General features: G+C 40.5%; 1 protein-coding gene across 1 annotated transcript in view; it reads left to right on the top strand.

Annotated features, from left to right (window-relative positions):
- The window catches only part of POLD3 (DNA polymerase delta 3, accessory subunit), a 39,986-nt gene extending 29,367 nt beyond the window's left edge, over window positions 1–10,619 (top strand). The window contains exons 10-12 of the mRNA XM_082845404.1: window positions 4,069–4,181; window positions 5,303–5,381; window positions 9,914–10,619. Coding sequence (XP_082701530.1) covers window positions 4,069–4,181; window positions 5,303–5,381; window positions 9,914–10,116 — 395 coding nt within the window. The 3' untranslated portion in view covers window positions 10,117–10,619. The remainder of the gene's footprint in view (window positions 1–4,068; window positions 4,182–5,302; window positions 5,382–9,913) is intronic.
- The last annotated feature ends 4,294 nt before the right edge of the window (window positions 10,620–14,913 follow it).

Genomic DNA, 14,913 nt, shown 5'->3' with positions numbered 1-14,913 from the left:
GACCATCCCAGTGGAGCAGTTGCTATATACTCATTCCATGTCATTTATCAAAATGCTTTAACCAAGACTACAGAAAGGAAGATTCCCAAGTGTGTGATGAAACAACCATCAAGGAACATTCTGACTGGTTAAGAGTTGAAGGAAATAGAGGCAAATCTATGCAGACACACAGGAAAATAACTTAGCAAGTAACTTAGGAATGTGTGCTAATTGGAACAGTTTTCCCTAAATTCCAACCAGGAAAAGAACTTGAAGAAGATTCTAAAAAAGTCTTTGAAGCCATCACCCTAATGTACATTAAAAAAGTAAACTAGGTACTCTAGTATTAGTGAAGGAGTCAGCTCTAAGTCAAGGAATTACTGTGGTTGATTGAACACTCTTTACATACTTTTGAAATATTCTCTGTAGTTCTGATCCTTAGCTCACAAAAATAATACCCTTAAATGATTAGAAATATGAGTGGGGTTATTTAGTTTGGAAGGGAGAAGAAATGTGAAAGAGGTGGACAACCTATAATAGCAGATGATATAAAGCAGAGGCTCTCAGATTTTTTTTTCTGGCAAAGATAATTTTTGGCATCTGACTAAATTTATAAACCTTTGCCATTTTATTCCTAAATTTCTTCTTTGTCTCAAAGCCAGTGGGATTTCATTTTAAACATTCATACAGTCTCTAACCTATTATTGTTTTATTTCTGTTACACTATTAGTTCAATATGCTGTCTTCAGCTGGAAGTTAGTACATGAGCAGCGGGAGTGGAGGAAATGGCAGAGACTTTGCAGTTAGACAGACCTGGGTTTAAATCTTAACCTTTACCACTGACCATGTGACTTTAGGCAGATTACTTAACTTAATCAGTTCCTGTTTTCTCGTCTCTCATATAGGGATGTTATCACAAACTGTGCCAGCCTTTTATGAACATTAAATAAGATGCTGCGTCAAAAGTGCCGGGACAGTGCTTAACATAGAGTCAGTTTTCTTATTATTCACCCCACTTTTCCTATTGAAATTCAGTAAGCGTTTAATGGTAATAAACACACTTGAAAGTACCTTCTCTCAGAAAATTCCTGTCAACTTCATATCCTTAACTCTCTACCCAAGGGACTGTTCCTTTCTCTTTCTCCCTGGCAGAGTCATAAGCACCTTTAGCAGTTCTATTGTACATACTCCCTTTGTAAAGCAAGAAAAGGCCAGACCCAGAGAGAAACAACATTAAGAGTACTATCTATATTGCTAGGAAAAAGTTTTAAATGGTATGTTTCAGTCCTTGCTACCATTTTCAGTCCTTGCAAACTGCTTATAGAGAATGTTAAGCAAATGACCGACTGCCCCTTTTTTAAAGGTTAAAGGAAGCTATGAATGGTTTTCAGGAATCCTAGTTACCCATCTCTTCCAGAAAACTCTCTGATAAACAGTGGTTACATTACTGGATCCCTGCAATTAGTTTTACCACAGCTCTTATGCTGCCCCAACAAAGGTTGCTTTCCTGGGGTGAGTGAGGTTTCTCATTCCTTATGCTTATGTCACTAAAAATATATTGAGGGAGAATGCTTGGCTTGGTAATAAAGACTAAGGTAGACAGACATGGATTCTAGCATATGAATGTGGGCAAGTTTTAAAAAAGTCTCTTTGAACCTCAGTTGTATCAATATAAAACAGAAATAGTAATAGTGATTTTGTAGGGTTGTTATGAAAATGAATGATTAATGTTTGTAAAGCCCAGAAAATTCTAGTTGTTTTCCCTGTCCTTCCTTTCTTAAAATATTTTGTTTAAAAAAATTTTTTTAAACAAAGTAATACATGTACACAATTTCAAAAATCAGATAAAATACAAGTTTTATAATATATAGTAACCTCTCCTATCAGACTCACCTAATTGACTGATGCTTCCCTTGTCAACTTTTTCCCATCTGCCTTCCATCTTCCAGGGATTTGTTGAAATTTCTTATTCATTAAGAGCTCTTGGCTCCTCTGGTGTTCTCTTCCCCATTATGAGAGGGTTACAACATTTCTTTCCTTTATTATCGTTATAATGTTTCTCTTTGGGGGTGTGTGGAAGGGAGAAGGAGGTATATGCTGAATCTTCCTTGACCTAGAAGCCCATCATCCCAAATTTAGTTCAGAAAATGATTCTTTTCCTTTATTTAAAAGAAATTGTTACTGTATATTCAGTGCTAGGGAAATCATGGTGCCTCTGCCTGTGTGGACCTTAGAGTCTGAAGGTGAAGTGTAGATAAACAGTCCATACAGTGCAGTGAGGGGGGTGTTAGAGGGTGCCACTGGGATTGTGTTTTCCTTGGTTAAGTCAAGTTGTTACAGAACTGGAAATAGAGTAAGAACTCTTAAACTTATTACTGAGAGTACTCAAAATTCCTTTTTTTTGGCATCCTCACCACATAAACTTCACTCCCACCACTGTAACACATTGTGACACAGCTTTCTTAATAGCTCTACCTTCAGAAAAACGTGTGCTTGGTTCTGTGGTTTGACTGGACTTTTGCTTCCTTGAGCTCCCATCATGTTCCAGCCTCCCAGAGCTGGTTAATAGCTGGACCACTTTCCTTTTATGTTTTTATTTCCTAGAGCTTATAAAGTTTTGGGGCCCATTTCATACTTGAAGTGTATAATTGTTTCTTTCTGGCTGTTGTTCTGCTTCACCTCTTTAGGTCATTTGGCCTTGAACCCTCCACTGTCATAATTTTTAACACTGACCTAATTGGTTGGGAGAATTTCAGATCCAAGACTTGTGCTAAGAATTTGAATACAGCCAGGAGATTCAGGGAGCAGGTGAGGCTAAGCAGCTTACCCAGTCCCTTGACCAGCAATTTCTTTGTGGTAATTAAGCAATAGGTCAGCTGAGGATTTTCACTTCCTCTCTTATGGGCCTTATACTATTTCTGGAACTATTCAGAAATGATGGGATCCCTGTGGTGGTACTGTCGTTTCAGGTGGTACTACTTCCATAGCAATATTTCTCTCCTTAAAATATTCTTTCCTGCTAATCTCAGTGTAGCAAAATAAGCCTCATCAGTGAGGCAAGTGAGAAGTAGTTCCCAAACACATATTAACAAGCAAGTCCTAGTTGTTAGAGCTGTAATTGTGATCATTGTGTCAAAGATGATTTCCCCACTCCCCAGTTTATGCTCTTAATATCAGCTGGAAAATTTCAGTCTAACATACATCTCAAGTGATGGCAAATAATCCTCAGACCACAGTCACAAAATCACTGTTAACTATTATTTCTGTTTTATACAACTGAAGTTCAAAGAGATTTTTTTACAACTTGCCCACATTCATATGCTAGAATCTATGTCTGTCTGCCTTAGTCAAGCATTCTCCCTCAATATAATTTTAGTGACATAAGCATAAGGAATGTGGATGCGTCAGTGTATTTTAAATATATTTGTAATGGATTTGTAGCTCTTCAGATGAAAGGTACTCACATTTGATATAATCTGAGGATTATCTCCACTTACTTGATCTTAAGAGAAAATGTCTGGCCCTGAGTGGTAAGGTAGCATAGGATAGTTGGAATAGTAAGGCTATGGAATCAGACTGACTGGGGTCTAAAACTTCCTGCCTCAGTTGCAAGCTCTGTGCCCCTGACAAGTTAACTAACCTCTCTGAACCTCTGTTTACTCAACTCTAATGTATGAATAATAGTATTAGTCTCTTAGGTTTGTTGTGAGGATATAGTAAAATAATGTAAGTGAAATACATGACACATGGTAGATGATCAGTGGATATATTTTTTTTTGATCAGTGGATATTTATAAAACAACTTCATACTTTGACTTATCTATAAAAGTAGAAGCTTAGCTAAGGTGATCTCTAAGGTATATTCCAGCTCTAATAATTCTTGATTCTTTGATTTTCTTTGTATGAAAATTAATAAAATATGTATTTTAAAGATATTTATAGTTATATAATTGCAGAGTCCTTGGTTGTCTTGAATTACTGCTTGCAAAATACCCTTTGTTGGACATGGAAGTTTAGAGAGCCAGTGGAGAAGGCATTGTACCAGACACTGCTGTAGTTCTCTTATCTAAGCTTGTTTCCTTATTTCAGTCATACTAGACTCTCCTGGGGCTCATGAAGCTGAGTCACCATCCCCACCTCCTCCTGCTTCTCCATCTCCTGAACCAGTGCCGAAGACTGAGCCAGAGCCTCCTTCTGTCAAGGTACAACTTTACTGGGATGTGTCCTTTATCGCCCAAGGATAAAACTACTCTGCTACGTTAGTTCGCTGCTGTACACTTCACAAATGTCAGTAGCCGGCTCCTGTCTCGTCCTGCTCTCCTCTAGGTAGTGCAGAATGGGCATTCCCTCTCTTCTCACCTGAAGAGGGAGTTCAGCCATAAGGTGTCATCTCAGGAATGTGGCCAAAGTCAATCCTGGGAGCTCTTTTGTTTTTCATTCCCTCCAGCTTTAGGGCAGCTGTGCCACCCAACTCCTGTTGACATTGTGCAAAGTGAAGTCTTGCAGCAGAGTGTGTGAAAGACAGAGTAGAACAAACAACTTATGCAGATTTGTTGCTCTTCAAGAAAAGGGCTGCAAATGGGGAAATACAGTTTTCAATGATCTTCATCTGGCTCTTGTCTGATTCTGTTAGTGTAGATAATGAAGGACTGAGAAGATGGGTGGTTTTTTTCCTTTATGAATATTAGTTTTCCTTAATTCATTGTGTTAAGACTCATTTAGATTTTGCACTGATTTCCTCATTAGCTGAAGAGAAAATGGGGTGGAAGACCAGTGGAGAGAAAAGGAAGTTGGTATAAGTAATACCTTTTGATACTAAATTAGACAGTTGTAATGTTGCAGTGCCAAGATTGAACTAGCAGGTATCCACGGCAAGGGTGGATGCCATGGAGACCTCTGGTCTGGTTTAGAGGCCTTCCCTGAGTGCTTCCATAGTATCTGCTGTGGCCTTCCACTAAAGCCCTTACCACAGTGGATTGCAATGGTCTGTTTTCTTTGTCTCTCTCCTCCACTAAGGCCCTTGTCCTATTGGTCTTTTTAACCTTGACGCCTGCACTACCCAACAAAAGTTTGTTGACTGAATGAACACAGTTCTTTGCTCAACATGCTACTTTCTTTCTCACAATGAAGTATCAATGAGCGTAACTTGTCTGTGGTTGGGCTGATCCCCTAAAGGGAAATTTGTAGATAACTTGTTTAACTTTTTATCGTCATAGAATATTGGAGGGTGATTGTTATAGAGTAAAAAACTTTTGTTATTTTTCTCTGTAGCTTGATTGGTCAATTTAATGTTGTATCCTCTGATCTTCCTATGATCTTTTAGGGCTCAAGTGGAGAAAACAAAAGAAAACGAAAACGTGTGCTAAAATCTAAAGCCTTTGTGGACGAGGAGGGCTGCATAGGTAAGAAAATTTTTTGACTCCAAATCCAGAGATAGAGTTATTACCATGGAGAGCACCTTAATCCCTTACAGAGCAGGGTGCCTCAGACTTTAATATGCACATGATTCATCCCCAGGTGGTGCTGGGCTGCTTTCCTGTGGCCCACACTTTGAGTAGTGGAATATAGGGAACACTACAACTAAAGTCAGAATACCTGGGTTTCTGTTTGGGTAATATGCTTGAGATCTTGCATAAAAGTCACATCATCTCTGGTGGGGAGTTTCTTGATCTGTGGAGTGGAGGGAAAATACCATTTTGCCTACATGTGGGATTGTTGTGAAGATTCATGTGAAGTAATATATTTAAAAAACACTTTCAAGATGGAAATCACAATACCAATTTTAAATCATAGACACTGAGAAACACTTGGGTTTTTTTGAATGTTTGTTTTATACATTTGAACAGTGGAAAAGAAGCTCCTATAGAAGACTAGGCTCTGAAGAGAGTGTCAAGAGTCTTCTTTGTGCTTTGTCCCATTTGTTCTATAGAGGGGTCTGACTCTTCCAAATCACTTCCTTTATGTTTCCTGCTTGTAAGCCATGTTAGGTAACAGCATGTGCTTTTTATGGAGGCCTAGAGGGAAATTAGAATTCAGGCCTCAAGTCATTGCTTGATTCTTCAGCCATGTTTTAGCTTGTTCTACCACGATTGACCGACTTCTGTGGGGCTTTTAAGATTTAGCACTTGAGCCCCGATGAGATGTTCAGATCCTGGTACTGTCTTTTGTGTTTGTAAAAAGTTGTGGGTTTAGGCTCTTCAACCGCTTGTTAGTGAGATAGCCGAGAATTGTCATTTCTCCTTCCCTGTGGCACCTGCCACACACTGGCTCTCCTAGAGAAGTATTTTTTCCCTTTCTTGATTTTCCTTTTCTGGTTCAAATTTTTGTCTTAAAAAGATTGATAGACTCTGAAGAATCAACTTTCCCTAGGCAATGTGGTTGTTAAAACTAGTGAAGGGGGCTTCCCTGGTGGCGCAGTGGTTGAGAGTCCACCTGCCGATGCAGGGGACACGGGTTCATGCCCCGGTCCGGGAAGATCCCACATGCCGCAGAGCAGCTGGGCCCGTGAGCCATGGCTGCTGAGCCTGCGCTTCCGGAGCCTGTGCTCCGCAGCGAGAGAGGCCACAACAGTGAGAGGCCCACGTACCGCAAAAAAACAAAACAAAACAAAACAAAAAAAACTAGTGAAGACCTTTCATCAGTCTCGAGCCCTCTCCCATTCCCCACCTCCCACTCATCTGAAAAGGCCTCTGCCATTTTAATTGTAGCATGTGATTGGGAATAAAATTCCTTACACAGGAAATTTCTGTCTTTTCAGTGATAACTTTCTTGTGCCTATGAATTCTGGATTTTGGTCTTTTTTTTGTTTTGTTTGTTTTTTGCTTTTAGTCTTCTAGTAATGAATTTCAAGCCTCTTGGTTTGACTGTTAATGGTAATTTACGTATTTACTGTTGAATTTTTTATTCTTTTTTCTTTTAAACTTAAGAGGACAAAAGCATCAGTGCCAGTTTTTCCCTCCTGCTACCCCAAAAGAAAAGTGTCAAAAATATCTTTATGGGAGTTCATTGGGAATTTGGGGCTAATTACCTATTGCTTTGTTCAAAACATAGTACTCAAGTTTTGGCCAGGTATGGGATGTGAACTTTTTTGTACTCCTGTCTCCAGACAGGACTATTAAGAGCCTTGGATGCAACAATGAAAACTGTGCTCACATAGCACATTTTTTTTTAAGGTTTTTAGTCCAAGGTCAACCTAATGAATCTTGGCTCCTGTAACCAATAAAGGAGTTCTGCTTTCCTCTCTCTGCTCAGACTGTTCCAAATGTACCAGCACAGGGGGCTTCTCCTGTCCTGTGCTGGGTGGGGGTTGGTCTGTGGGCTTAAAAAGCTGATCTTTCCCTTTCTGTGAGTTTACTACAGGGACTGGGGAGTTGGGCCCCTGAGATAAATTTGGGGTGGACTTCTGGACAGGGTGGATTTCTAAGAGCAAAACAGTTGAGTGGAAAAGAATTCTTCTACCCATGCAAACTGCGCCTGTTTTTATGGCAGCCCAGAAAAGTGGCGTGTTGTTCAGCTAAAATAAAGGTCCTGTATTTTTAAGTTGAAATCTCCTTTGTTCTGTAGTTTGAAGTAGCCACAGCTTTGAATATAGAAATGCTCCTTTTAGCTCTTAAGGTATATACAAAGTGTTCTGCTTAAGAAATTCTGTTGGTGCTGCCCTGACTGGTTTTTAACTCCCTCAAGCAGTGCATTGCACAGAATCGGCAATGAGACAACCAGTGGTTAGTCATGAAATAATGAGCTAATTGATGCTGAAGTTTAATATTACAGACATGCCACCATTTGAATACATAATATAACTTATGGAGGAGCAAGTCTTGTCTTTTCTATATCTGTAGGTGGCTCTTTAGAATTCCGTAATTTGAGATATTGAGTAAATAACAGCTCATAATTTTGTTCTAAAATCCAGTTATGTAATGCTTTGGAAGTTGCATCAGGATGAGGATGATGTTCTGGGATCATAGTTGTTGAACTAACAAGTATACCATGGAAATTCCTGAAGTATCTTAGAGCAACATTTCTTAAACTTTGTTGAGTAGATGCATTACTTGAAGATCTTGACAAAACTCAAATTCTGATTCAGTAGGCCTGGGTTAGGACTTGAGATTCTGTGTTTCTAATAAGCTCATGGGAGATTCTAATGCCTCTGGTCTGTGGAGCCTTAAGATCTTCAAGAACGCTTAGTATATATTTAAAGCTTACTAATGTTTTTTTAGCCTCTTAGTTGACAGGGGTCAGCCAAAGTGACTTCTAGGCTGTTGAAAGTAATGACAAATCCTAGGAACTCTTAGGGAGGGGACTGTTGATTATGCAACCTTAATAAGAATAGATGAATAAGGTGAAGGAGTACTCCACTGGTTATAGCCAGTTGACCTCCAGCGTGGCCCATTGCAAGAGGAAAATATAGCACTGAAGAGTGCTTGCCAAAGACTACTGGGTGTATTTGTACATTTTGTAGGGCAGTATATCACCTTTTACAGGGGAGCAAAGAATGGTGATTCTCAAGGTGTGGTCCCCAGACCAGCAGCATATCAGCATCACCTGGGAACATGTTAGAAAAGCAAATTCTTGGGTCTACCCCAGACCTATTGAATCTAAAACTCTGGAAATAAAGCCCAGCCATACATGTTTAAATGAGCCTTCAAGTAATTGTGATACACATTAAAATTTGAGACTATGTAAGTGACAGACTAGGTATTAGAACACAGGTGTATTTGATTCCAAAGCCTATGCCTCTAGAACAGTTCGGCGGATGTATTTTATGAGAAAAAAATGATCAATAATCGAGAGCTTAAAACTATCATTGTATGTTAGTGGGAAAAAATACCTTTCACTTTACTCATTTGAATATTATGCATATTAGGTTTCTCTATTCAGCTAAGAAAAGGTGTTTTCCTTTTTCCATCATTTGCTGAGAAAGGATTTAGATGACGTTGACTGTACAGCTGCTGCATCTCTCTAAAGTCACAGGAGGGTGGCATTGTACTGTTTCTTGCGGTTGGTGTGTGCACTGCAGTAGTATTGAAGAGACCCTCATCAGTTCTGGGACATCATTGTTGGAAGCGATTGTCTACCTGTGCCCTTTGGGGCTTCCTTATAGTGACTCCTCACTGGTATAATTTTTTTTTAAAGTTTCCAGTGGGGAGGGATCAGTGAATTTTATTGGTAGGAGAAAAGGCACAATACACCCTTGGCTGACAGGGAGTAAAAACACTGGGAACTTTTTCTCATTTTATCGTTGTCCTTCCTTAAAACTATCAAGTTTGTCATCTGACCAAGTTTGCTTGAGATAGTCATTCTTCATGATGTAGACCATTACTAAATCCTGGGTCACTGAGAACCAAGGACTGAATAGTTGAGTAGCTAATCTCCAGTTCACAGTGGGTGCATCAGGATAGGACTAGCCAGGAGGGTCCATGGCAATGAGTCCGGCTAGGTAGGATGGGGACTGGCTGGTAGAGCAGAGCTTAAGACCAGGAAAACCAGTGATGGAAATGGCAGGCACTGTGGGTCAGGGAGGTGAGACTGAAGAAGTCAGTCAAAGCATGGAGGTAGAAGTAGGTGTTTGAGATGCAGACAGTTCTTATGTAGAGCTCAGCAAGTTAGCTAAGCATAGACCAAGGCCCAAATGCAGGATTTGGGCAACCACATGATAAGGGCCCACTTAAAGGCATGGGGCATAGCAGTGACGAAGTAAGGGTGAATGTTGATTTTGAGCCCCAGCTAGAGGCTGTGTGAGCTCAAAATACTGCTTCCTCCCTGAGGCGGGATCTGATCTCCCAGCGGGATTGAGCTGCGATGGTCAGTGAGCACACCTCCCTTGGTCAGTGGGTCTGAGGGGATTGGAGTGAACCAGACATCTCATTCTCTCTCGAGAGCTGTGTTCTAAATGACTCAACCCACTCATATCCCATTTTTTTCTTTATTCTTCCAGTAACTGAAAAGGTCTACGAGAGTGAATCCTGCACAGATAGTGAAGAAGAGCTTAAGATGAAGACTTCCTCTGTACATAGGCCTCCCACCATGACTCTGAAAAAGGAACCCAAAGAGGAACGAAAGGGCCCAAAGAAAGGAACTGCTGCTCTGGGCAAAGCCAATAGACAAGTGTCCATTACTGGCTTCTTCCAGAGGAAGTGAACTGCCATCTCTGTTAGGTCCAGAGATGTGGAGTGGTCAAGGGACAAGACCAAGACATACAGACTCTCACTTACTGTGTAAGTTCATCCAGTACCTCACCTCATCTTTATCAAAAGACTGTTTTCCATCCTGTGAGGTTTATACAGCTTCTGGTTTTCAACAAAAAGGAAATCACCTGGAAGCAAGAGGCAAAAGAATATTTCAAAAGCTGTTATCTTCCAACATTTTTTAAGCACAATTTTGACCTGTCCAGGAGAAGAATTCATTCCAAAAATAAATTGGAACAGGTTTCAGAATTATCACTGAAGCCGTTAGTGGCTAATCCACTGTGCCCTACCCACCCTGTGCCCTTATCCATCCATTTATGGCTCAGGAAGTGATCCTCCGTGTTCTTTTGTATTTTGTGGACTTGTGTGGGTATTCTTTTATGCCTGAATTTTACTGGATGTGTTTACCACTTCCCCATCCTCCCTTCCCCACTACCAAACTTTTGTGTGAAGCATTTTCTGTAAGTCTTTTAAATCTTGGTTGGACTAAAGGCTGAAACAAAAATCTCCCGGTAATCCTCTTTTCCTCCATTATGAAGTACACTGACACCTGGCCACAGACCAGCACATTACTTGTGTTCTAGCCCTTGCACAAAAGCTCTTACTCTTGAGCCCTTTATTCGCAATTAGTGGTTAGGGAAAAGCCTCAGGCAGAGCACAAATAGAAATGTAATGATGTATTCAACCCCACCAGAAATTACTTAGAGTCAACATTGATGACATTAGAGGACTTGTCATGTTGCTGACACAGGCTGTGCTTTATACTACACTTTGTGATTTTTGTCTCCTCCTCTCTCTCCCTTTCGCACTCTCAGTACCTAGAGAGGGAAACCCATACAGTGAAACGAAGGCTAAAAAGAGAAGTCCCTTCTTACATGCAATGTACAACAGTTAAGTAAAATTCCTCCTTTTCAAGGAAACTGAATGTTAGAAACAACAATTTTCCAGGAAGGTAATGAGGAAGAGGTAAAGCACATTGTCTATTGATGCTGCTCCTCTGTATTTTTAACTTCCTCACATGCTTAGACGTACAGGCTCCCCAAGAAGAGATGGAGAGACTGAGTCATTGGTAGATCTAAACATTTTCATTTGTTACTTATGGAAAATCATTTATTCCAGTGATAACTTGGAAGCACCTTCCTTTATGGCTGGACAGTGAGCTCAGGGGATGGAGGTGGTGTGGCGGTGACCTTGCACAGTGAGCTCTGGGGAAAGGAACACAGGCTCAGCTGCTGGAGTGACTCATGACTTAACAGACGAGGGACGTCTGACTTCTTGTTCCTTCTGCCTTCGCCTGGTGTATGTCGTAAGTGATGCAGTCAGCCGTCTACTGTTTAAGGTTAAGATTGTGACTGACCTTAGATTAATAGGAGCTTCTTTAGCAACTGTCACCCAGGGCCCTCCAGCCAGGCACCCCATGGACTTGATTAAAACCAGAGGTTTGGGAGATTAGTCCCAGCATTGCATTACGTCTACAACTTGAGAAGGCTGAGGCTTTGTGCAGCAAGCTGAGTAAAGGTTGACACATTCCAAACTCCTTTCTTTTTTAAATGTAAAAGGATGGAGAGAAGGGTGGAAAGGCTGGATTTAACTTTACAAAAAACTTCTGGAGAGGAATCCCTTTTAAATGGTTATTTTCGCCATTGCCTCTAGTCATTTTTCTAAATAGAAATGGAAAATTAAAGAAAAAAAAAGCAACAATCCAGCCTTTTAAAAAAAAAATTATCATGCTGGGATCTCTAATTAAATCACATTTTGAATTGGAAAACTCTGGTGCTGGTGGAGTTCTGTCTTTGCAAGCATAATGCAAATCCTGTGGTCACTGTGCCCAGTATGCTGCCTACACTCTGAGCCGTCTGCAAGGCTTATTGAGTAGTAAGTGCTGGCTGTTTCCTTTTTGTAAAAAAAAAAAAAAACTCTACCATGTTATCCACATGAGTTAAATAAATTTGAGAAGCTGTTTTAAAACAGTGCTTCAAACTGATTGTCTGATGAATCTGTGACTTGACAGGATGGCAACAGTGTATGCAGTTATTTAAACTCTGAACAGGAACAAGGCTGGTTTTCAGTTTATATTGTTAAAACTGCATACCCATAGTCTGAGATGGACAAGTTATTTGCTGTCTTCATCATTTTTTCAGTCCTGTGGGAAATCTTAGATTCAGCCAACCTCATTTTTTAGTTCCTTTAGAAGAAAATCTAGTCCTGATCTTGCACATTGTATTAGTCTGGCTTCACCACTTGCTGGCTCTGTGACCTTGGGCAGATTTCTAAACCTCAGATTCTTTATCAAAATAGAGCTCAAACAAGTTACCATGGGCCACCAAGAGTGAAGTAATGTGTATACAGAATAAATTCGGCACACGTAGGTGCTCTGCAAATGATGGCTTCCTTCTTGATGTCATAAATGATGCAGTCAGCCACCAACTTCCTGAAATGTTATCAAGGATATGACCCAGATGTTACACTCTTTCAAAATATTCATTCTGGCTGTCAGTGTGGTCAAAGAGGGAAGATAGTTACCTTATTTTATGAAAGGTTTTAGAGAGTATATTATTGAGAGAAAGTGAGATTCGTAGATGGCTATATTTACTATTCATTAAAACATTTCTTGCGTATCTCCTATATGTCACGCTTCTGTCCTGAGCACTAGAAGGTAGAATCCTAGAATTTGGCACTTGTCCTCAGGAACTAGTGGAAGGGCCAAGAAAGTAAAGTGAAATCATAGCATCACATGGTGAGTGCAATGATAAATAAGCGCAGGGTCCTCAGAGAGCTCATAGGAGGGGGGTGTTGAGGACATCTTCCTGAAGGAGAGAAAGCCAAGCAGTATTTCTGAAGGGTGAGTAGGATTTTACCAAGCAAAGAGGAATGGAAAGGATTTTCCAGGTAGAGGAACGTGACTTTTGGGGAGAAATGGACTATTAGAATTTGGGAATAGGGAGGGAAATATATTGGGAAGTGAAGTTGGGGTCCTGCTAAGGAGTTTGGATTTTATTTGAAGACTATGAGGACCAATCAAAGAATTTTAAGAAGAGGAGTAACATTAGAAATTGATTTTTATTTCAGCCTGACAGCTGGCATTTTCTTTGATTTTGTGTGCCATATAGGGAGTGTTTCTACCCATGCTTGCCCATCGTATCTTAGTTCTAGTAGTATTCAAATTAAAGTTCTAATGGAATTAAAGAAAAATGTTCTGGCTAAAAGTAAGACTGCTTAATTCTGGCAGTCAGCGTAGGCAGTTGCAGTATTTTCCCTTGCCTCCCCCCATCAAAGAAGCTTTCTCTAGCAGAAATGATTTCAGTTTTCTAAAAGTGATTTCAAAAACTGGTAGTTCTTCTCTGACACTCTCAATGATATGAGCCTCTACTCATTTCCCTGAAAAAAACGGAGGAGGACGAGTGGAACAGTTCTATTCCTTTTCTTTGTTTCTCTAAGAAGACATTAGTTATTATACAGGAGAGAGCTGAAGAGAAGGGCCATATAAGGAAACGAAATAGTTGCTCCAGGACCTGAGTAGAGTGAGTGCATAATAATGTATTTGCCAGAAACGTACTCTGTGTCAAGACTCGTTTTGGTAAACTTGTCTCCTTTCATTGGTTCCGGGATCTCAGTATGCTGTAATGCAGCTTTTTACCACCACAAAACATTCTGGGGCTGCCTCGTTTTGTTGTGAGAAGGCAGTATTGCTTTTTGAGTTATTACCCTGGCGGCTCTGTAAATTAGCCCATGCTGTCACTATGCCCTCTCTGAAGGGCACGTTGTACCCAAATGACTGCATTTAGGATGGACTCTTGCCACTCCCTGCTGCATGACACTTCTCACCATTTGTATCTGTGTCCAGTTTTTTTGTGTTCTTAAGTGTGGGCCACCCACAGATTGCCACCCAGGCTCTTTAGCCTGAGAAACTTGGGAAGGCTTCTGATCCAAACCCACCTTAACTCTAGAATTCCCCCTCATTTCAAACCCTAAATATCATGTGGCTCCTCTGCCACCTCTCCCCTTTTTTCTCATTTGCTTTTGCCAGACTCCTTGTTTCTTGAGGCTTCACTTTGGCTTCTCCCCCTCTTTTTTTTTTTAATATTCAAAGTTCTTCACAGCTAGTCCTTGTATAACTTCTTTTTCTTTCAGTCTTTTAAGGCTTTCTTTCTCAAGGTTCTTACGTCGTTTATTGAACTGCTCTTGAAGAATGGAAAAACCACATTGTTTAGCATCTACTTTGGGTCATTCAAATCCAGAGGGTCAAACAGTTGTTGAATACTAGTTATGTTTAGTCCTGGATGAGATACTTGAGGGATTGCAAGAGCTCAGAGGCTATCATTATGGAGTGGAGGACAGGCACACTAAATAGCATTAGATAGCAACTGAGATGATGCTTAGATGAGTGGTAAGAGGGACTTAATTCAGAAGAGAACCTGGATAATCATAACGGGCGAAAATTTATAGTCCTGTGTAAAGAATAACAAAGAATTTAAGACAAGAAACAGGCTAAGGAAGGTTCACCATTTTAGTGGATTTTAAAAAAAATGTTTATTTGGCTGCACTGAGTCTTAGTTGCGGCATGTGGGATCTTTAGTTGCAGCATGCGGGCTCTTTTAGTTGTGGCATGTGGGATCTTTAGTTGTGGAATGCAGGCTCCTTTAGTTGCGGCACGTGGGATCTAGTTCCCTGACCAGGGATCGAACCCAGGCCCCCTGCATTGGAGTGCAGAGTTTTAACCACTGGACCACCAGGGAAGTCCCTTTAGTGG

This window comes from Leucopleurus acutus (assembly GCF_964270905.1).
Source record: "Leucopleurus acutus genome assembly, chromosome: 8".
Taxonomy (NCBI): Eukaryota; Metazoa; Chordata; class Mammalia; order Artiodactyla; family Delphinidae; genus Leucopleurus; species Leucopleurus acutus.
This window is presented reverse-complemented; position numbering and strand designations above follow the sequence as displayed.